Source organism: Dunckerocampus dactyliophorus, chromosome 3, assembly GCF_027744805.1.
Source record: "Dunckerocampus dactyliophorus isolate RoL2022-P2 chromosome 3, RoL_Ddac_1.1, whole genome shotgun sequence".
Taxonomy (NCBI): Eukaryota; Metazoa; Chordata; class Actinopteri; order Syngnathiformes; family Syngnathidae; genus Dunckerocampus; species Dunckerocampus dactyliophorus.
Window position 1 is genome coordinate 19,930,823 of NC_072821.1, and position 23,621 is coordinate 19,954,443.

The 23,621-nt window shown below is 39.9% G+C and overlaps 1 protein-coding gene across 2 annotated transcripts in view; it reads right to left on the reverse strand.

Moving 5' to 3' along the window:
- Nucleotides 1-22,253, reverse strand: part of rasa3 (RAS p21 protein activator 3) — a 59,713-nt gene extending 37,460 nt beyond the window's left edge. For both annotated transcript variants that reach the window (XM_054770388.1, XM_054770387.1), the window contains exons 1-2: nucleotides 21,997-22,253; nucleotides 1,172-1,289 (exon numbers count right to left, since the gene is read on the reverse strand). In XM_054770388.1, coding sequence (XP_054626363.1) covers nucleotides 1,172-1,289; nucleotides 21,997-22,051 — 173 coding nt within the window. In that variant the 5' untranslated portion in view covers nucleotides 22,052-22,253. The remainder of the gene's footprint in view (nucleotides 1-1,171; nucleotides 1,290-21,996) is intronic.
- Nucleotides 22,254-23,621: the final 1,368 nt, after the last annotated feature.

Sequence of the window (23,621 nt, forward strand, 5' to 3'; positions counted from 1 at the left end):
CAGGACATGTTTGTTTCTTCAGTTTCTTGTTCATTTTAATGCCTGATACAAGTGAAGGTACCTTTGTTTGGACAAATATAACAATGACAACAAAAACAGCTCTAAAAAGTTACGTTTTTGGCAGTACAATGCTATCGCTATTCATGTAAGAACTTAAGTGACCATGGAAGTTGCTAGATATCAGCTCTTAAATTAAACTCTTATGAGCTATATTTGTTATCATGATTATATTTGTACAAACAAATGCGCCTTTCGTTGCACCAGGCATTAAAATGGATCAATAAACTGAAGAAACGAGGGTGGTCTAATCATTTTTTCCATGACTGTACATACAATAAAAGTCGTCATCGCATTTGTAGCGGGCAGTTCCATGCAAAACTTGAGAAATGACAATTGCGCCGTGTGCGCCCTGAACTTCATTATGGAAATGTGTTTTTCTCCACTTACTTCTTATTGTTGCAATTATTTTCTGATGAACTGAAAAATCTTCCCCTGGCTTACATTTGTTGATGTGTTACCTTGACTTCGGCTGTACAGTATTGCCATATTGATAATTGCTTGTGTTTATTTTATAGAAAACTGTGGAAATAATGAACACTATGTACTTAAATCCTATTAAGTACACTACTGAATATATGGAGGGGGCAAAAGGGGGTCTCACACGGGGCGGAACTGATGCTTGAACCGCCACTATGCATGCTGTGCTTCAGCATGTTACGGTACGGTGCATGTCGGAATTCATGTTTTCATCACTGAACCGCAGCTCCCCAGTGCTGTAAGCACTCATGCATCCTCAGACCATGACATTATCACCACCATGCTTAACTCAAGGCAAAACACAATTACAGTACCTTGGCACTCACTTGTGTTCCCAGCTATTTAAACAACAACGGCCGTGTGTTGAGTCATTTTCAGTGGACAGTACATCAAAGCAGTGCCATGAACAAAAACAAACGAGTTGAATGATTGAACCAAATCAATAGGATTATGATTGCACTTTGAATGTTGTATTTTATACACAAAGGCGATGATGCATGGTATCTTATTAATGGATGACAAAGTTGTTACATCGGTTGCTGAAAGCTGCTTGGGTGAATTATTATTATTACAGCGTCATGCCTCCACAGACTACAAAGAACAGAAACAGAAAGAAGCAGGATGGCAGGCATACCAGAGTGACTTCTCAACGATCTTAGTTCTGAAGACTTCTTCTTGATCCAGGTTGACAGTGCAGTAACAGTCCCTCATCCTGTTTGGCCCTGGGTATGGAGGGATGTTTTTTGCTTCCCCTGCAGAGAGAAGAAACGTGGGTGAGTGGTTATTATTCAGGAACGCTGTGGTAAGCAGTAACAATGTGTTTTACTCTGGCACGACGCTAAAAGTGATTGTTTATGAAAGAACAGCGACAGTAATAAAAATACCCTTATGTAAGAGTGTACACCTGTTCCTGCTTTAAATGAAACACACATGCCGTGTGTGTAATGAGCTTACTTGTCTGAGTGTGCCTACTTTTAAACTGGATACAACGTCATGCCATGCTCTCAGATACACGACTGTGTGTTGTCAGATCTGTGAATGAAAGGAACTGCGTGGGACACTTCCTGACTCCTGCTGAAGCTCAGTCTGTTCGTCAAATGCTTGTGACAGATAGCACTCCCTTTCACAAGAATGTGGTCCAACCACCCACATTGACACACACATACACATCCATATACACACACACAAACAAAGGTGGTGTCCTCATCCCTCAGGAGCAATATACAGCATTCTCCTTCCTGAAGCCACAGATGAATGTAAGTCACTTCCTCATTGTGTTTGCCTTCACCCAGGGGGCTCACAGGGCTCTACAGTCTCACTTACACATGTGTTGGCTCAACGTGCCTTACTTACGTACATGGCTTCAGTCTTTCACCAATATTTCAAGCTTAGACTGAATGACATCTTCATAACAACAGCACTTCGGTGTTCAAAATTAACATATAGGAAAGTGTTTTGTTGGCACTAAACCTGTATTTCACCTTGATTTAAGCATGAAATTGACAATATTTTAGAAACCAAATAATAAAATAACTATGAAACTATTCAATAAAACTTAAAGTGTAAGAGTATGAGGAGCTGTAATCTATCTGTACATTACTGTTCATTATAAGCAGAGATATAATACACTATTCAGTTCTCGTGATGGGGGAAGGGGCAAGAGATGACTTTTGACCTTGTATAACTGGCTGTAAAACTCTAAACACATTGCCTCTTTGCAAGGATCTGATTTATGATATCCGTTTATCAATGCATGAATACAAGAGACATTTAATCAATTTGCCCTTGCAACTGCATTTCCAAAGGGAGTCCAATTTTAATAACGCCAAAACCATTTTTGCGGACACATATTTGCTGCAAAACTGGTGACACGTATCATCACTAGGATGAGGTGACTACTCTACTTTCACTGTTGGTTTAAAAAAAAATTGTGATTTATTTACATGCTGGTTGCTTTTTTATACAGCTGTGTGATAAACTAGTACATATAAAATATATATACTTAAATATAATATATAATATACATATAGTACATATTGTATAAACATATTTCCGAGGATGACTTGTTGGTAACAGTGATTGCAGGTAATTGTAAGGGACACGATACAGTGGAAACTCAGTTTTCATACACCCTGTTCTTTGTAAGGTTTGTTTTTCGGCGTAAATTATTGCCAAAAATGTCTCAGTTTTCGTATACTTTCTCAGTTAGCGTACGGCCAAACATTGCGTCTAACAAAATAGTCCTAGTCTTAACAAGGAATCGAGTGCCCAAACAAAGCAGCCATGCATTGGTGACTCTGTGACGGATGGATAGTGGTTCTTTTAGAATTGTTACACTATAGACAGATTCTGGCCTTTAATCATCTTTATTATGGGTGTCTGTGTCTGTCTCCTTTCTTCAAGAGCACATTTCAAGTGCACTACGTAACTCTGAGTGTTAGAAGAAGCTTTCAGACAGTCTGTGTGCTTTTTTTTTATGGCGTATGGATGTCCGGTGGGCCGATATTAGCATAAAAATGTAATCAATATTGGTATTGTTTTTTTCCCTATAATGAAAGCCGATATAGCCCTGTAAGCACCAAAGTGGCAAAATTGCAACATTGCTTAGTTTATACCCTCATGTAGTTAATACTTTACACCAGGAGATGGCGGTGCAAAATTTGTGGGCGTGTTTCTATACAAAGTTTAGGAGTTTATAGACTTTGAAGCCCCGTGTGCATGCAGCAGCAATCTCGCCATAACAGTTCACATGCACCACGTACTGTACTTGAGCGGACGCTTTGCTTAACCGTGGTCTGGGTGGCAGGACATGATGGGTTGTCAAACACGGTGAGCAGGGTAGCGGGAATGTAAAAAAAAAATTTGCAAGTATTTCTCAGACGTTTGCTTACACGAGTTGTCCAACGTTGTTTACATCCACGTCGAGAAGCTAATTGCTGATGCTGTATCAATTAGCTTCACGACAGTTGTGTTTAGATAGATCACTTAATCACAAAATAAAACAACCAAGACACGACATTAGAGAAAAATAAGAAAATACAATAACAACAAATATATATGGAACAGATCACAACAAATTTGTTTTGTACCACAACAAGCTGCTGCAAAACAGAAAGAAGGAAATTAAAGAATACATAATTAACAAAGTAAATGGTAGACAAGAAAAGAAACTGAAAATTTAATTATAAACTCGGGGCTTCCTACAATATTCAGATTGTTAATTGGATGAGATAGTTTCACGGCTTGTTTTTTCTGAGGTTGACAATAAAAAAAGCTACATTGTGAAATATGCCTTGCCATCCTTTTGAACCCATACATATACAAAATACCACAGAGTGGAAGTTGAACTACTTCAGTTCTCAGGTTTTGGACAGGTGATACTACAAGAGTGCACGCCTGATGGTGCACAGAGGTCCAAGGAATGCTCACGTCGTTTGTGTGTATGCTCAGACACTTGAAAAATTAGAGGGAACATTGTTAAAAACCCCACAGAGGAAAATAGAGCACACCGCAACAATATCAAGCTACTACACGATCATATAAAAGCACTACTGGATGATAATGCTGCCTTGTGCGCCACTCTTGAGGAAAGAAGCAAAGGAAAATATCATTGAGCAAATGAAAAATACAATTGATGAGGTGGATTAGAATGCATCAATGAATGACGTGATCCTCACGGGGCTCCGAATTACACCCAGGGTCAACTGACAGGGCAGTCCAGAACAGAGAAACAGTTGAAATGGATGTAGCTTCAACAAAGCAAGAAATTGCCAGTTTCCTACAATCAAAGGAGCTGGATGTAGATATCGACACCATCGATACTTGCATCCCACTGTACGGCAGAAACAACACCACACTCGTCATCATCGTTACATTCACCAACAGGGAATTCAAAAATGCAGTGCTGAAACAGGGAAAGAAACTGAAAGGTACAAACGTCTACATGAATTAACATCTCACAAAACGCAACGCTGACATCTCCGAGAAAACACAAGACTTGAGCAAGCAGGGAAAGATACAAAGTACTTAGAGCACCAACGGCAAATCTACATCAAGCTAAATGGAGGACCAGCAGAGGCAAGAGTGCTTGTTGTCAAAGATATCAACGATTTGGATAAATATTAAATAAATATTGACAACAAGATAAAATGGAGTATATAATCCACAAGAAAGAACCATGCGGTTGGAAGGATTACATTCAATAACATTGGACATCACTACCATGTTGCAAGGGCCTGCTCAACAAGAAGTACTGCAATTAGAAACCCATGTATCTGCAGTCAATGACATTCACAGTAAAACACAAAAGATGGAAGGACAGGAAGATCTGGAAGTAGAAACCTTTAGCTATCCTGACCACAAACAATTGGATTGGAGAATGGTATAGATCCACACAACAACAAGGGAAAGGGAAAAAAGTGTTTTTTGTTTACAAACATTTTTATTGTATGGAGGAATCATGTAAACAGTAAATTATCAACAAAGAGGGGGTAGGATTAAATATGCTTTGCTTCTTCCTACTCCTTTTCGGACATGTGGAATTGTGAATTGTAACATGAAGCATTTCAATGTAAACTGTATGCATGTTCGAAATAAATTCAACCTTAACCATATAGTCTGTGCTAATTTACATGATGTGTAGCTGGTGCTGCTGCTGTAGCATATTGATGTCCATGTTTTCTGTAAGCTGAACCGCATACAAAAAAAACTATCCACTCTGATGATGCAGCTCGACCTTTGTTTCCTGATACACCGCGGAAGACAAATATAAAAACCACACTGGGACAAATGGGTGATGAAGTCCCCTCAAGGGAGTCTGTCAGAATGCAAGCCAGGGTTATTATGTGTGATACTCTGGGGGCTGATTCATACATCACAGTTAACAACAGCGCTCATTCACAACTGAATGAGACACCTGAGCGCTAAAACGTGATTCACGCTGTGCTGTCTAAATTAGTTTCTACCCAACATTCACTGTTCTTTGACAGCAAATTGATGATGCAAGCCTTGCTTGCCTCCAATGTATTTCTGTTATTAGATCTCACAACTCCAATGCCCTCCTTGTGCTTCGCTTTGCTTATTTATTCTCTCACATTCATTCTATCGCTCAGCAGTAATCCTCATTTCCTGCTCTGAATCCCTTCCAATATTTGTTTTCCTCTCATTCAAAACCGAAAGGCCCCTTGATTGGATTTCAGGATCCAGGTTATCTTTGTAACCAAACTATCATGGGATTAAAGCTTTCTCTTTTCTTCAGTGATTTGTCTCTGCAATCACACAAAAAAGTGAGTGCACCATCACATACATTCTAAGGATGTGTCAAAACACAGTTGTGTATTTGTTATATCATTTTTTTTAAAGATTTAAACTGATTTTTTTCCCAAACCATTGTGAAAATTTTACTGCACGGTCGCCCAAATGCTTTAGTTATTTACAATATGGTATGAAACTCAGTGTACCGTAATATGCGATAGATTTCAATTCCTTCCGTTTGTTCTGTTTGGTTTTTCTTTCTATTTTCAGCATTCATTATGAATCAAACTTGTGAGCTATTATTTTTAAATCGAACCAAACCTATCTACAGTAGATCCCAGCACATTTGCGATGCAGAATTCACAGCCACGCAATTCCATATTATGGTAAAGAAATTATTTTTTGTTTCAGAAAATAGGCCGTTTTTTCCACAGAAAACACATCTCATTCACCAAAAGTTGGTAATAATTTCATAAATACATGATAGATAATACAGGTGAAATGTAATGAAATGTAAGTATACATTAATCGTTGTTAGAAAGCCCGCAACTTTGACATGTGTATCTCTTTGTGCTTCACTGACAAGTGTTTTCGTAAATCCTTACTGGAATTACAACAGGCAAGCAGTGTGGATTATACAGAGACGCACCGTGACTCCAATTTCATCTGTTCATCAGTCATCTTATATCATTATTCATTAGTGGTGAGTACCTACAGTATATATAGTGTGTGAGGCATATTTAGGGCTTAAAACTGGATTGTGTCACGAGTAAACCATGGCAACTGAAGAGTGAAGTGGAGAGTTCTGGAGCTAAATCTAATCTAATAAGTATAATAATAATAACTGTCACTTTTGTTGCAAATGTTGATCTGAAAAAGGAACACGTCAGCATCAAGCAAGCAGGAGGGTTTGTGCGTCAGCAAGCCATGTGTCCAAAATAGACTATTTATGGACATTTTCATCATCATTCATCATTTCATCATCATTCGCAGGTGGTCCCAGAGGTAACCCCCCTGCAAAAATTGGGGATCTATTATTTCCATCTGTCAATCAGTGGTGAGGAAAGCTGCGGACTGCACAAATGTACAAGCAGCTGCCACGAGAGAGGACTTCCTTACAGAAAAACGCAGCCTGCCTCCCACTTTCTTTTTGCCATCCTAACCTCTTCATTATTTCAGCTTTTATGTTGGGCCATAGCTTCCATTTTCCCTTTCAAAATCAGTTTTTCTTCTATTTCTGGTTGCATTCCCTTTCAACCTCCCTTTTTTCTTCCTCTGCGGGGGTAAGATTTCATTTTCTCACTGCAATATTCAAAACAAGCAGAAAAACAACAGCTTCTCCTCTCATCATGCAAAGCCCATCACTGCAGCTGTCCTTGGAGAATATCATGCCCTAGTATGTGAACAAACCACACAGTGCTGAGGAGCCACTCTTGGAACGTGTGTGCGAGTGGAACATGCACACAAAACGTGACGATGACACATCACAGAAAAAACGCAAACAGAAATACCTCAAATAAAGTAAAATCGGGACACATGGACGATAGGTCATCACCCTGTCTCATTCCTGCAGGGAGCAGGAGGTGAAGACGGAAGAAAAACAGAAGGAAGCACAAGTGATTGAAGCAGTGTCTGCACTTAAATGCATTGCTTTGTTCGTCTTCCCCCACTGTTGCGTGTACGGTGCAGCAAGGCAATGTGTTATTCTAATGTCTGGCGACATGAACACATTCGAGCACACGCATGCATGCATGTTTTCAGTTACTGTTCGCACTGCTAACAGGCCTGGAAGACAGAGGTTTAAGGAAAGAAATTGGAGGGGGTGTGACAGAAAAATACAAGCAGAGGACTTAATCAGGGGTGAGAGAGGATGAGGCCTGTGGTAGAGAGAGAGAGAGAGCGCAGGGTCGGCCAGATAGAAAAACTGGAGAGCGGTTAGCACTGGAGAGTGCTACAAGAGGAAATGAGATGAGGAGAAAGGAATTTCTACTGGATCCAAGATGTAGCTTGAAAGCTTTGAAAGCAGAGAACACCCCAGTTACGATCCTGTGTGTGAGTGTGTGTGTGATAGACACACCATGAGAGCGGAAAAAAGCCCAAAACTTGTGCAGTAAATGTACCTGTTAATATTCAGTTCCTTTGATTATTTTAACACCGTTGTCTGAGCAAGAACTACATCATTACTGACACACACAGCTCATCACTGGCTCATCGCAGCCTGAGGTGCAACTTACAATTATTTCCATCAGAACTTTTTCTGTTAACAATTGACTTATTTCTCTACAAAACGTCAAACTTTAAAGGCGACACTCATTAACAGCATTCAGGTCACGAAGTCAAGTTTTAAAGAGACATCCACTCTGATTAAATCAAAGAGTGACTAACTGGTTCCTTGGCTGCAGCTCCTAATGCGACATTTCCCTTCATGCAACTTGATACTCTCTTTTATTAGAGGCTCCCTGACAGGTAAACAGTCACGTACTTCAAAGCAAGTAGTGAGGTATTTGGTGATCAGACAAACACAACAATGACAGCATTACTGTGCATCTTTGATTTAAACACTCGAGCACGTTTTTTTGTCTTCAGGTTGAACATCGGGAGGGAACGTCATCTTAAGAACTGTCCTGCCATGCCATGGTTTCAATTTAGAACACAAAATTTCTATGATGAAGATCACCCTTAATGACATCACTGGGTTTAATGTGAGGTTCATTCCAAAACCGTGGAATGCAAAAAATGCAACTGCACTGCACAACTCTCAGTTAGAAAACAACAATAAACATTGGTACATTAGCAAGTCTACCTTAAAGGGACGGATGATAAGCAGGCATTAACTGTTCAGTTCATCGTTACTTTATAAGTTGCACAGTAAAAAAAATTGCCCGTTGTGACTGCGCCCAAAATTAATCGTCACATAATCATTTCAAAATGTTGTTTTAACACTTAATGCTTTGTTGTAAGAGATTAAATGCTTTGTAATAAAACATACAAGCAGAACAGCAGACAGCAAATGGAAACAAACTGTATTTTGGAAGGATACGTATGTCTCTGTCTCACGTTTACAATTTCTCGTCTTCTCTCTGGAGGAACGATCAACATTAACACATCTTTATTTTGACTGTGTATTTTTTTAATACTGCCATAAATTTCTATTATGACAGTTTGTGAAATGTAACTGCAGTGTTCCCCACAGGACTGCAGTCTATTCGTGGTGGGTGGTTCATCGTCTAATTAACATAATTTTCCATGATATGTGTGTATGTACTTGTAATGGACGCTGTAGGAGAGAAGAATAACGTTGTGGTACAGACCAAACGTGAGTAAAAATTAGTGTTGTTAACAATAAACCGATGCGACCGGATATCTGTTTTAACGAAGAAATGATTGTGATTAGTCTGTATCGATAAGAATCAGCCATAAATATTTAGATTAACCAATTATGGAGACATGCACCAGGTATCGCAAGAGAAGCAATCGGTTGACAGTGTCCCATGTACAACGCGAGAGCCTGGGCTGCTGGCGAAAGGATTGTCATGCTCGCTCTATAGCAGTGGTCACCAACATTTTTGAGACCAAGATCCCTGGTCTCGGCCGTGAACTTGCACAAGATCTACCCCCTCCCAATATACAGTATATAAATAGAAGGACTGGTCAATGCGCTACAACAGTCAGCCCTTAACAAGCGGCATCGTCGCAGTTCAAAGATTTTCTTTGGAGGTGCGCGTCTATGGAGTTATATTTGTGCCTTAACTTTGAGGTAGCAAAGGCAGACTTTGAGCCCTATTAACGTGCAATAATTACCGTTGTGTGCGCAGGCACATCGCTGCAGCGTTTTGTCACTCCCTCCCTCTCGCTTGACGAGAGGGCGAGTCTGTGTACGAGTCCAGTCGGTGTACTAGTGTACCTCCGGCTGGGATTGGGGTCTGGGCTCCTTGCTGGGGCTCACGGGTTGCTGCCTGGACAGCGGTGAGGCGTACGGGCATGTTCAGTGGACAAAATGCGGACCTGTTGGTCGCTCTCCGGGAGGTGAGGGCACTGATGTGATAATACATCTTTTTCAAAATGTTCTCATGATCGACCGGCAAAGTCTCAAAGATTAACTATTAGCTCACGACCGACAGGTTGGCGACCCCTGCTCTATAGTTTGCCATGGCTGAAGACGAGAATGGGTGTAAATGGTAGCAGGCGCGCTAGCTGGTTAGCCGTTAGCTGGCCGCTAGCTAGTGTCTAGCTAGCGCCTTGAACTACTTACGAGTCACCACTACTTACCGCTATTTACTACTTGTAGTCACCGCCTAGCTAATGGTAACGGTAATGGTTTAATTTATAAATTAATAATTTATAAATTTACTATTCCAGCAGCTCAATTTCCAGCAGGATCGAGCAGAATCGTATCGTTTGTACACTGCATCGAACCGTATCAAATCATTCTGTTTTTAAAATATATGGTTTTTGCATCGGATCTAGATTCAAATCGAATTGTCTATCACAAAAACATTTACACCCCAACGCAAAAAAAACAATACAAAACGATTATGTTTAGAAATACAAATAAACTTTCTTCCGTAACTTCTTTTTGACAGAGACAGAGCCACCTGTGGGTGCTTTTAGATTGGGGAGGAGCCCACAGCAGTACCTACTGCTCGTTAAAGAGCAATACCTGCTTTCATATCAGTCTCCAAAAAGATCAGAAAAAACCTCTAGGTTTGTCGCTAGTCACTTTTTTGAAAAAAGAGTATCTGGAGGAGTCTGAATTCTCGGTAAGTTGGAAATACCTCTGATACCTCCTGTTACGTCTTCTTATTTTCCAGCAGAACAGGTGTGTATGAGGTGTGTTATGAGGTGGAGTTACAATGCATACTGCCACCTATTGTACGGCGTTGTAACGACAAGCTACATTCACAGACAATCCCATTATAATGCGTTTCTGAGCGAGGGCGAAAGCTAAATGAATGTATGGGAAACACTGAATTGTGGAGAAGCGATTGCAATACAGTTGAATACGCTGCGCACAAGCATCGGTGTGCGTGTTTGTGTCAGCTTTTATGTTCAGTTCAATTCCCCCAACCTACACACACACAAACACTATGCATGTGCTTGTGTGCAGCCCAAATGTAACCGTGGAGGAAAGCTGGCCGACTGACATTTTTTACATGTCCAAAGTTTGGAACGGCAAGCAAGTGGCATCTGTCAACGTCTAGATATGTTTGGAAACCAACTGAAACGCAAATAAAAAAGTCTAAAAAAAAGGCCTTAGCTGACATCATCAGCAGTCAATGCAGTTCATGTGCCTGTATATTTACTGTTAGTGTTTGTAATGTACAAAAGCAGAGTGCTTTTTGTACTCTGCTTTTGTAAAAGAGCAAGTGCAAAATCAAGGTAATACAAATCAACAAATTATACACACTGTTTACAGCTGTGTACATGTTTATCCAGCTACACCTTGTCAGCGAGTGTAAGGTAAGTAAACTTGTGGTAGAATGCATGGTTTGTCTGTCAAACGTTCCTATAGTTTGTCAACAGAGGGAACTCAAGTTAAGTGTTAGCGAACGTTACTACTGTAAAAAAAAATAGGCTCACATGTTATTGGGTGCTATCGGTGACTGTGGGTAGTGTGTGCACATGACATGTATGTTTCTGCACACGACGTACACTGGAGCAGAGCAAATTGTGTTATTGTTTCTGTGGGTTATGTGCTGTGAACGACAACTTCGACTTAACTACGCTGCTTCCGAATTCGGGCAGATGCATCAAGTGAGACAGAAAGGCTGACATAGATCTGGTTAATTTTGAGAATAAAACCATTCAGTTCAAAACAAACCCTAGTGGAAACACTCCAACATGTTTTGTTTTTCCAGGAGTAACGTTAGTGTGTGTGTGTCTGGCAGATGATATGGATAATCAACATCATATAATCCATCCATTCATCCGCTTCTCCTCATTAGGGTCGCAGGGCCATGCTGGAGCCTATCCCAGCTGACTTCGGGCAACAGAAGGGGTACACCCTGGACTGGTCGCCAGCCAATCGCAGGGCACATATAGACAAACAACCACATTCAAACCCTTTTATGGACAATTTAGAGTCGCCAATTAACCTGACATGAATGTTTTTGGAATGTGGGAGGAAACCGGAGTACCCGGAGAAAACCCACGCACTGTTGTTTTAATCTAGGAAGCAGGTAAACTTATTTGAAATACTGGTCAGGGGCAGGGACAACATTACCTAGGTCCAAACTGGATGCTTTTTTTCCCGGCCCTTTTCATATCAATGGTGTCTCAACTGCTGCAAGCCATGACTGAATAAATGCGTGGAAAGAAGGGTATTTACAGTTAACGACTGGTCATGCAGCACAATACTGTATAGTCCCTGGGAAAAAAACAGTATTGGGTTACTGATCAAACTCAGACCTGACGGCTAATGTTCACACCGATCTGTTAAATCTCAATGGAAAACTTGACTGAAACAAAAATATCCAACCACAAACACGAGCTCAAAAACAACCATGCGAAAAGATGTTGTGCAAGTTCATTCAGTGTGGGAATGGTTGGAACGTGAGGATGTGATGCTATCCAAATGTATGTTAGGCAGCTGTATTTGGCCTCTAAAAGGTTCAGAAAAAACAATGCTGGGAATCAGAACTTGTCTTCAGAGGCTCAGAAACAGGCTCAACTGACACAAGTGCAAACAGATATGCAATCGTTTGCAAAAGCACAGGAAAGTGGCAAGCTGTTGCATAGGAGAATGACACTGTTGCAAAACCTGATTTAATCACAATGCGCAAAGACACTTGCTCACACTGAGGTAATACAGACTTTTCACAACACTGCAACTTGCCATTTACTGCTCAGTGAGCTCTTCATGCTTGTTACGACACTGTCAGCAAGTAGAGGTCATCCCGGGGAGAGATAAGATCTCCCACAGGGCATCTGAAGGGCAACACGAAGGAACAGCAAACCCTTTATTTACCCCTTCTGACCCTGCATGCAGGGCCTACTGCGGCCATTCCTCACTATTCCAAGAACTCTTTTCTCATTGCGGGTAGATTACAGAGGGAGTGCTACTGTGCCCGACCCGGATTATTCCACCAAACTAAAGATGCCTGCACCGAAACACTGTCTGCACTGTCAACACAAATGTTTACAGCAAACTACAGTACTTCCCAGAGAGCAGGCCTTCTAGGACAAGGCAGAGCGATAGTAGAGTTCTACACTGTGTAGAACTCTACAGAATTCTCTAGAGTTCTATACTGCAAAAACTAAATTTCCAGAAAGTAAAAAAACAAAAAAAATATTTTTTTTTCCTAAAAACAAAAAATACCTTGTCTAGCAATTTTCATTTGAGAAAAATTATCTCATATTAAGAAAGTATAGCTAGTCAATTCTTACGAAGATAATTTTTGCCAGAAATTAGTTCTTTTTTCTAATAACAAGCTAAAAACTTTATTTTGCTTATTCTTCAGCAACAGATTAAGAATATTTGTCTGAAATTAAGAATAAAACTGGTTTCTAAACGTTCTAAATTTAAGAATGGACTCTCACACAAAAAATAAATGGAAAGACTTTATAGAGCGTACCAAGATTTATTAAATTAAATCTAGTTTTTAAAAATCTGTATAAATGTGTCAAATTATTAAAAGGATTCAAGAAAATATTAGTCTCTTTTTATCTCGTTTATAAATGTGAAAACAAGTGAATTTACATGCAAATCATGTCAAAAAAGAATTCTGATAGTGTTTATGACATTAGGTTTTCCTCAATTAAGTGATAAATTAAATAAAAAAGTGACGACGTGAAATGATGTTAACTGCATGGTGGCCGAGTGGGTCGTATGTTAATAGAATAATACAATAAAATAGAATAATACTCCTACATCTAGAATATACATTTTTGCTTAAATCTAGCCTCATACAAGTAGAAGCAAATTTTACCTCAATGTAAGAATGTTATAAGAGCATTTGGCTTACTTCTTACCTCGTAATAAGAACATTTTACTTAAATTTAGCTATGTGATTAAAAACAACTTGCTTATTTTAGGACTCATTATGTTCTTAAAAGGCTAGTTACTGTATATATTCTAGTTATAAGAATTCTAGGCAAGCAAATTTTGCTTGCCCCATTGGCAGAATTTTTTGCTTGAAATAAGAAAATTTGTCTCATTTTAATATAATGAGAGTATGGCTGTTTTTGCAGTGTAATAAAAGTCTTAAAATTGATGAGAAAAATAGTGATCACTGGAATTCCCCCAATTGTTAAATGCCTCTTATTCCATTTGGACAGGTGGGATGAGAACCTCTGATGGGCTGCTGTGAAGGGGATGGAGAGAAAGAATGAAGGGGATTTTGTGGAAAGAAACCCACTTTTCCCTCCTAAGCTCAAGCCCACCAAAGTAACCAAGCTGGAACCTGGTTTCTTAGTTCAGACTCTCATCTAGTATTTGTTCCGCTGTGCTGTCTATTTCCAAAACATCCAAAATCACACTTGAGCTGTAAAGGCACCATAAAATCATAACATCAAGATGCTGGGTCCACACTGGTGCCAATTTGAACTACGCCAAGAAGCGTGTAACTCGTAAAATTTTGACTAAACAATAAATGTTGCTTGACAGTCAAATGTGGGCTTTTGTGCCACATCTTATCTACCTCCGCAAATGTCTGAAAGTCAGCCACTGTACCCTTTTGCTCTGCCAGACTGACAGCCGGCAATCAAGTTAAGGCTAAAGCTACCTGGGGCAAAGCTGGAGCAAAGCTACTACAAAGCTACTACAAGGAAAATTATGGAGTTCGTGGCTTTGGACGACCAGCCATTTTCGTTTTCCGTGCGCTTTATTTTTGGTAAGAGGTTCAAATTAGGTCTGTGGTGTAACCTACAGTTCAAGTTTTGTTTGCTTTTAAACTGCGAAAAATAAAAGACTAAAGGAACTCGTATACTGTCATTTAGTAGTCTGGACAGCAATTTTCAAAACTTTTCATTTCTATTTGAGAGAACTACCTCATGTGCGGTTAAAACAACACGTTTGTATCGTTTCACATTGTTCAATGTCTTTCAGCAAAATAAGATTGGAACATTGAAGGTGTATGCTGTCCGTTATTAAACCAAAAATTGGTATCGGCCAAAATCGGAATCAGCAGGTCATCGATGATCAGCCAGAAAATTGCACCCCTAGTTTTATAAATCACAAGTTAACTAAATTGGCTGTGTTAGCATATTGATTGTTGAGATTATGACGTTATGCAAGTTATGCATACACATTTCTGTCCCTCATAGAAGAAGCTACACTAATTAACCTCATACAGATACTTCATGGACTCATAAGTATGAGAAGTTTTGAGGATCTCAAAGTTAACATGTATGTTCCCTAGCTGTAAAAGTCAAGAGTTGTGGATTCAAAAGATTGCATTTGTGGGTTCAGTTGTACCCCTAAAGGTATAATGATGTACTTACTTCTGTGCATGCAGTGTATTTTATATGTGCATTTCTTTTTTTCATTGTTGCAGACAGTTTGGTGCCGGTTGCCAATTAAAACTGGTTTTTGTGATGCAGGGGATTTACGTGTCCTTGACGTGGCATGCTGTTATGTCATAGTTGGAATTTCTGGAGGCCTGATGTTGTTATTTGAATGTAAGCATTTCTGTTTTGAATCTTGGGAATATGTAAGTGTAGTATTTTTCAAAATTCATCCTTGAAGACAGGTTGGATTTGATTTTCAGTGAGTTGGTGTCAAACACATTCGTTATTCTACCAGTGATACTGTGCAACTTACTACTATACGTACACTGTTGGGCATTATCATGTAGTACGATCGGAACCTTTTAAGTGACATTTGTTCAAATGATTATATACTTGGTTTTAACCACCAGGTACAGAAACACAAAAGCAAGAGGCATTAGCAGTACAGCGGAAACTCGGTTAGCGTCCGCCCCGGCTAGCGTATTTTTCCGATAATGCCAAAAATGTATGCCAAAATTTTGCCTCGGTTTGCATACACTTCCCGGTTAACATTCAATGTGTTGCGTGTCAAGTTGCGTTATTAATACACTGCGCAACTCCAACTGTGTTCTGTATTTTTATTATATTGTCAGCAACCAACAGCTTGTTAGCATCCTTAGCTTGCTAACCAAATAGCAATCAAAGTCAGCAATGTCTATGATATTATCAGCAGTAGACTCTGAAAAATGTTAACACAAAACACGTTTTATAGTATTACACGTATAAAACAATTCTAAATGTATATAAAAGGCGAATTAAAGGAATAAATGAACATTTAAGGTTACTTTTACCTTCATTGAAGGTATGACTGTTCCCAAAGATACAGTGTGGCAGCGAGACACCACACGAGCAGCATCTTCCTGTTTTGTCATGAGTTATTTCATGGGTTTCCGCTACATGTAATGGATCGTGGCGGGGCGCCACGGCTCAGTAAATGCCGCCACACCTTGGAAATGATTTTTTTTACGTGAAAACAATGTAATACAATGTAATACAGTGTACGGATGGGCACATATGCTTTATCAGGGGTGCCCATTACGGTGATGGCAAAGGTTACGTGTCACCTGCATCATTACTGTCACTTCGTAGATGTCATATGACATCAGTCGGCTGACATTAAGCCCCCTCCTGATTTGCTCTTGTGCCGTGGCAACGACATTAAAAAAAAGTGGAGAACAGATGTCGGCAGGCACACTCAGATAATGCAACTTCCAGCATTATTATTCAGATTATGGATAAAGTAACTCAGCGGTAAGATGCCTATATCTACAACAAACGTTATCCGTTCACTTGTAGTGGACACGTATGTAGAAAAAAAAAGAGTCAATTGTTTCATGGCTGCGCTTCGTGTCATGAACTCCACTAGTACAGAAATGTGTTTTCTCCAAGCTCGTTTGTTCAACTACTATTTCATCATCATTTCGTATCATTTCTCATACACAGTATCTGTAATGTTGTACAGCAAACGCTAACTGGACACAATACATGATGGACGTTACGTAGCTATTTTCACTGTCATATTACTCAGTTTATGTACACAACTATTGAGGAATTATGTGTAATAATCTTTATTGCCATATTGGTTTGAATTGTGAATTACCGAATGATATCAACTATTTTGATGACCTGTAAACTTTGAAACTGTGAATGTGAAATACAAATCATTAGTATTTAGTATAGTAGTTGCAAAGTGTATACTGTATATACTATGTGTTTTATAGTAAGAGGTAGATCATTTTGATTCTGTGCATCCCTGATATACATGTACAATGTACATAAATACTCATATTTATAAATAAAATAAGTAAATATGTATATTCTCTGTTTATAGTAGGAGGTAGATCTTTGGGACAAAGTAGCCCACAGGCTGAAAAGGTGTGAGCACTTGTGCTATATAGATACATGTATAGCCTATTGTTTACATATTGACCACAATTAATTTGTAATCAAATATCAATCAAATATCACAAAAACGTTTCACTGCACTTTTTAAAACATTTTTTAAAACATGCACCGGAATCACCTGTCTGCCCTGTTGGCACTTGACAGATACGGAGTGGAAGAAAAGGCAGAAAGAAAGGTATTTTAAGTTAATTAATGCATTTTTTGTTCAAGCCTGTAGAAATAACACTAATGTTGACATTATTACCAACAGTAAATTTAATTTTTTTTTTTTTAATCCTGCCACAGCAGCACAACAGAACAGCGGCAGTCCGCCTCCCATGTAGCCCACCACCACAGCTTCAAAAAATCCAGGGGGCAACCCTGTATTTCTTGAATTCAACAGTGTTTCTCACTTTCTTTATCAAAATGCTGGTATTTGCAACTTTATTTGGCTTCATTTTGGGTTACTGAGGTGAGAAACACTTTTGAATTCAAGAAATAATTCATGGCAAAACAGGAAGGTGGTGTCCGTGTGGTGTCTTTGGTAGGGCCCTATGAAATCTGTTTTATTTTCCCCAAAATCATTTTTTTCCATGTAATTTTTTTACAATTCTTTTTTTTTACTTTTTACACCTATTTTACTAGTATAGAGTGTGTGCTTTTTTGGTTAGTGAATAAAATATCCGTTAATTAAATGCAAAAATCCTTATATTTATTGATGCAATACATCATTAGCCAATTTTACCCAATAATTCAGAAACGAATGTAGCTTGGCTAACATTTCTAGTGGGATGTCAGTCTCTGCACACGTTGCTACAAAATCCTCAAATTTAATGCCCATGCTAGTCGCTATGCTGTAGTCCAGCAACAGCGACTTACCCCCCACTTGGTCTCCTACGTCCAGTTCTGGTTGGATTTCGGTGATGAAGGACGTAGTTCCGCTTAGTTGCTGGGACATTTAAGTAAAGAGTTTGGCTTCTCAAAACAATATGCATTTAAAAGAGTAATACATTTGCATCACAAAAATGCCTTCCCAAAAAAATCTGACGTCACAAAATGCTCGGCGTTATATTTGTCTCCCGCCTTATCCCTGCGCACTGGTCGCCTGTGCATTCATGTGTATGTGATGAAGAAATTTAAGGTAATGTTACTCTTCTTCCGTGACGGAGCGCCGCGGCCATCTCCTTCACGTATGTGTTCCACAGCGGAAGAAGATGCGAGTGTCTTCATCACATACAAGCGGCAAAACACAACACGGTGTAAACACACTCATACAACCTGAATTGCGCACACAAATAGCCGCACCAGCATGCTCTGCTAAACTAAGCTAACCCAGCTAGCTTCCATTCACGCTCCATAAGAGAGGAGTTTAAAAGTTTATTTTCAAACTTTCTCAGGCGGCCGTTTTGACATTGTTTAATTCTGGAGGGGGCGGGCTATAATGTTTCCGATTCGACTCCGATTCGATTCCAAATGATTCCGCCACGATTGAGTGGTCACAAACGTTCCTTCAATGACGGCATTTCATTCGCATTGTGTCAATTTCCACGAGATTCCGCGTTTAGCAGTAAATTCGTTTTTTATTGGACAATTCCACAATTCTGCACGTGATTCTGTTAACGCAGAAATCATAGGGCCCCACCTCGAGAACAGTAGAGTCAAGAGTCAACAGTTGAATGTTGGAGGAGGACTATGTGCTACTGAGTCACATTTTACTTGTTTATGAAATTGTATTTCAACAGTAAAAGAGAAGTCAGATGCATCATGCACATGTGTTGCTGTTAATTAGTGCAAAGTTCCGCCTCCAGCTGTACCACTGAGAATTTGGCTGCCTGTCGCAACACTGACAGACGAAGTGCAGTCCGCTCCTATGTGTGAGACACCACCTCTGTCCTTCTCCGTGTCTCACCACATCTGCTATGTATTAGCTTGATGCCATGCAGGAAAAAACACAATTCTTCTGTAGTCTAGTGCAGCCAATCAGGAAGTGAATTGGGGGGTAGTTTCCTGTTTCCTGTTTTACAGACAGTATGGACTCCCAGTGTCCCCGTTCAGGTTCCGAAAGTCATGAGTTCCTCCCGTAAACTCAGGAGAGTCATCATCTGGCAGAGTGTCGCTATAAGTGGTCTCCTAAACAAAAATGTTCTACTCTGAGTCATCAGCCGTGCCACATGCCAAAGAGACTCTGATGAAAACAATGTGATGTAAGGGTTGCAGAGGCCTGTAAGGATCACACAACATGACGGCTGCTAGGTGACTGCACAGTGTACACTCAACTGTCGTCACTGTGTGATATTATGGAGGCGGGGGGCTAACAGACCGTGCTTGGAAATGACGACAGCGTCGATAACAGGATTTTCGTCATTAACATGTTAAAGGATACACAATCCTTATGTGAAACATGAGCACAAGTCTTTCTCTTTTCTGCGTTTTCTAAAGAGAGAAATACAGCTAAAAAAAAACAGCTAGCATGTGGGAGCTAACAATGCACGTAACGGGACACACCTATTTTGACTATAAAGCCTGAAAAAAACCCTCCAAAAAACGGCAACAATGTTCTATTAACATAACTGACCTGTATGTAAACTAAGCTACAGCGAACACGAAGAAATATTTTTCTGGCGTAGTGACGCAGCGCCTCACGCCACTACGAGACGTAACAGGCCCACTCCAAAACAATGCGATAGGACACCAATCTGTACTGACTAGGAAACAAGAACAAGCATAGGAACAACTACAAAGAGACAACCAAATTATCGGTAAAGTATTAGCCCACATTCCATGTTTTGTTTATACATGTCTAGATGGACTGTGTTGTGATATCATGTGCTATGTCTCCATGTATAACAATCAATATCATGGTGACTTACTCAATGATCAGTTGTCAGTCTGGTCCAGCTGGTCTGGAGCATCTCCTCCAATTTATGTGGGGTAGGTGGAAAAAAATTTCTATCACTGCAGGGTTTGTTAGCGCTGACATTTCTTTGTTCGTTGTGACGCAATCTCTTGGAGCAATGTCTTCTTCGCCATACACACAAAGCCTTTCCAACGATGGCAACACTGTATGCCACTCAGTGCAACAAAAACTCTCCACTTCTGTTAGCATGGCTTGGCAAGCTCCACATTTTCACCACCAAATCCTGCCGGTGTAATGACTTGCCCTCCATCTGCTATGAAGTTTCTAAAACCTGTAGCTCATCCTCTGCATATTCAGGCTCAAAAGATAAGGTTCTGGATTTAAATAGGTATGTCCCATGATGTGCACTGTTAGCTCCCTTGTGATACATTAACTGTTTTTCTCTCTCAAGAACGCACAGAAAAGGCAAAGACATGTGTGCTCATCTTTCACATAAGGATTATGGATGATGGGCAAAATTCCCCAAAAAGTGCAGTTTTCCTTTAAGCAAGAGTAGCATATTGTTCTAGACATTCATCTCAGGTGGTCTTCCGCAAAGTGACAACTAAATGGAATAAGATTAATACTTGCATGTAAATATATTATTTAAATTCTGGGCATATTTTCTAACTGACGGTTTGATAAAGTATTTCTCTCTCACCTCTTTGTTTGAATCAATGGACGCTTTCCATGGACTCTGCAGCCAATACAAGCGGCATAAAAAGCCTTAGAAATGTCTAATATTGTTTCAGATTGACTGAAAAAGAGCCATTGTATTGTTTTGGTCAAATGTGTGTGTGTGTGTGTGTATGTGTGTGTTCTTTTTTTCTTTGTTTCTCCATTCTGTCACGCATTTGGAGTCAAAACAATCCGGACAGCACAGCCAGGATGAATGGGGTGCCAGATGTCAGGGAGATTGTTCCATATTGACCAGGGACAACAATTAGAGCGCACACAGCAAATGAATGTGCCACCAAATGCATTAAAATAGAAAATGTAAAGAGAGTGTAAACCTTCACAGAAGGCATCTTGATTGTTTGACTAGTAAATGGTTCATATTAAATTCTATTACAAACTATTGGTCAGAGAAGACTCATAAAGAATCAACTTTCCTTTTCTTCTATTTGGAAATGGTCACTGCATTTAATTTAACTTCCATTTCAAATTTGTGTTCGGCTACAACTTTACTCGCGGTATATAGCGAGTTTCTGCTAGAGATGATTGTGCTCCTTACACTGTAATTATTGCAGCTATTATGTATTATAACCTATGAGATACGCAGCTATTAAGTGCAGTACACATGTTGCCTTGAGAAAAATATGCATCGTGTGCTGGAACGATCATTTCTAAAAGGGTCAGGAAAGCTCTGGTCACAGCTTTCAATGTACATTCAGCATTCATGGCTTCATTCATAAGAAATACAGTACATGCACTTACATGTCTCTTGCAAACCAGGATGCCCACTGGAGATAGCTATCTAAATATAGAAAGCTGGTCTAACAGTCAATGGCTAGACTGTGGTGGCTGTTTGGAGGTAGAAGGAAAAGGGCTTTTTATGGTGGCTATAAGAAAATAGAATTTATATGTAACTACTGAATTATTTCTGTGTATATATATATATATATATATATATATATATATATATATATATGTGTTTGTATACATATATAAATATATATGAATAACACGCGAATGCAAGCATTGCAGTAACACACGATATGCCAGCTGCTACATTCCCACAGTCCCTCCATAAGTGACTTTTCCGCGGCATTTTCATTTGTTGTATACACAGTTAAAGCGTGTGATTTGAATTACAATAACAACATTAACAAGACAGATCTGTCCCGTTCCTCCAACCCTCGGTGCCTGTCTGGCCCATTAATGAGAAGCCATCCATCGAGGCGCTCAGACTGGGGGTAGGGATTTTTTTTTCTTCTTACCTATTTTTATTTTAACGCTCTGAAAAACCCGGAGACCTTCCTCTTCTACCGCCATGCTCTCGCCGTGCCTTAGTTCCCTTTAGTCGGCTAAACAGACGCAGTCCTCCCCGCTGGTCGCTTGTGGCCTCTCCAGCAACGGGTTATTCCAGAGGTTTTGCACATCTATGCTCACAGAGTAGCGATCACACGCCGAGCCGAGCACTCTGCTGCTGGCTGATTGAGAACAAGAGAACCGCTACGGTGTCTACCGTTGGTCACTCGGCGGCAGCAGCAGCAGCAGCAACGGTGGGGGTGTGGCTTCACAGAGCCCCGCCCATTTATGAGGAGCGAACTGTGCCACACACACACACACACACACACACACACACACACACACACAGTGGAAAGGAAGGCCTGGCAAACACAATCAGTGGGTCCTGCACGATCTAATAAGCTGTAGCGAAAAAGCTGAATTCAGATTGATTGATTTCGATGGAAAGACTTTTTCTTAAAGTAACTACGGAACTATGCATGCTTATAGATATAGTGAACATACCTCATAAGCGCTATGCCAGAAATACACATCCACTGTCCAATGAAAAGCATCTAAAGACTATCCAAACTTTTTCCACAAAGAGCTGCATGAAGAAAAACTGAGAGAATGAGGGGGGGCCACCTTCATACATTTTGCACATTAAAGATGCTAAAAGCAATCTAATATTGCTGGTGCCCCACCCTCTTCACCCTCTATCTGCTCCCCCTTGGCAATCTCATCAGCAGTCATGGGTTATCCTACCACTGCTATGCCGTTGACAGTTCCAAAACATAAGCCATACTAATTGGTACTGTACCACTTTTTTGGGCCAAAACATCCCCCTTTCCACATCCGTCACCAATTTGGGTGTTAAAATGGACCCTCTACTCATCTTTGACACCCACATGAAATATCTCCATAAGACCTCCTTCTACCACCTCAAGAACATTGCCAAGCTTTGTCCACTACTCACCCTGGCAGATGCAGAGAAGCTCGTCCATGCCTTTGTATCCTCCAGGCTGGACTACTGCAACGCACTTTTCATCGAGATCCCTGGCAGAGCATACAGAGACTACAGTTCATCCAATGCGGTTCTAAGGCTGTGGAATGCCCTAAAGCCCCAAAAACACATCTTTTTAAAAGAGCATTTTTTTTAAATATTGTTTATAGATTTAGTTTTAATTTTGATTTTTTTTAACTATACCCTTTGCTTTGTTTGTAAACGTAATTTTTTAACTCTGTAGCACTTTGAGTTTGTTAAAATGTAAAGCGCAATATAAATAAAATGTATTATTATTATATTGGTCAATATATGCTAAGCTATTTGAATAAAACATTCACACCTTAGCTTTTGTGTAATAGGTGACAAAGCAAATAGTTGTTAGTGTAATATTTCATAATATAACTTACTCATTCATTCACCATACCGTTTGTCCTCGTTAGCGTCATAGGTGAGCTGGAGCCTATCCCAACTGACTTTGGGTGAAAAGCACTTTGGACTGGTCGGCAGCCAAAAACTCAACACTGATTTTTCGCATTTGGGATAAAATCAGCGATTTGATCTCCTGACTGTGAGGCCAACATGCTAACCATGAGGCCACCATTGTTAATA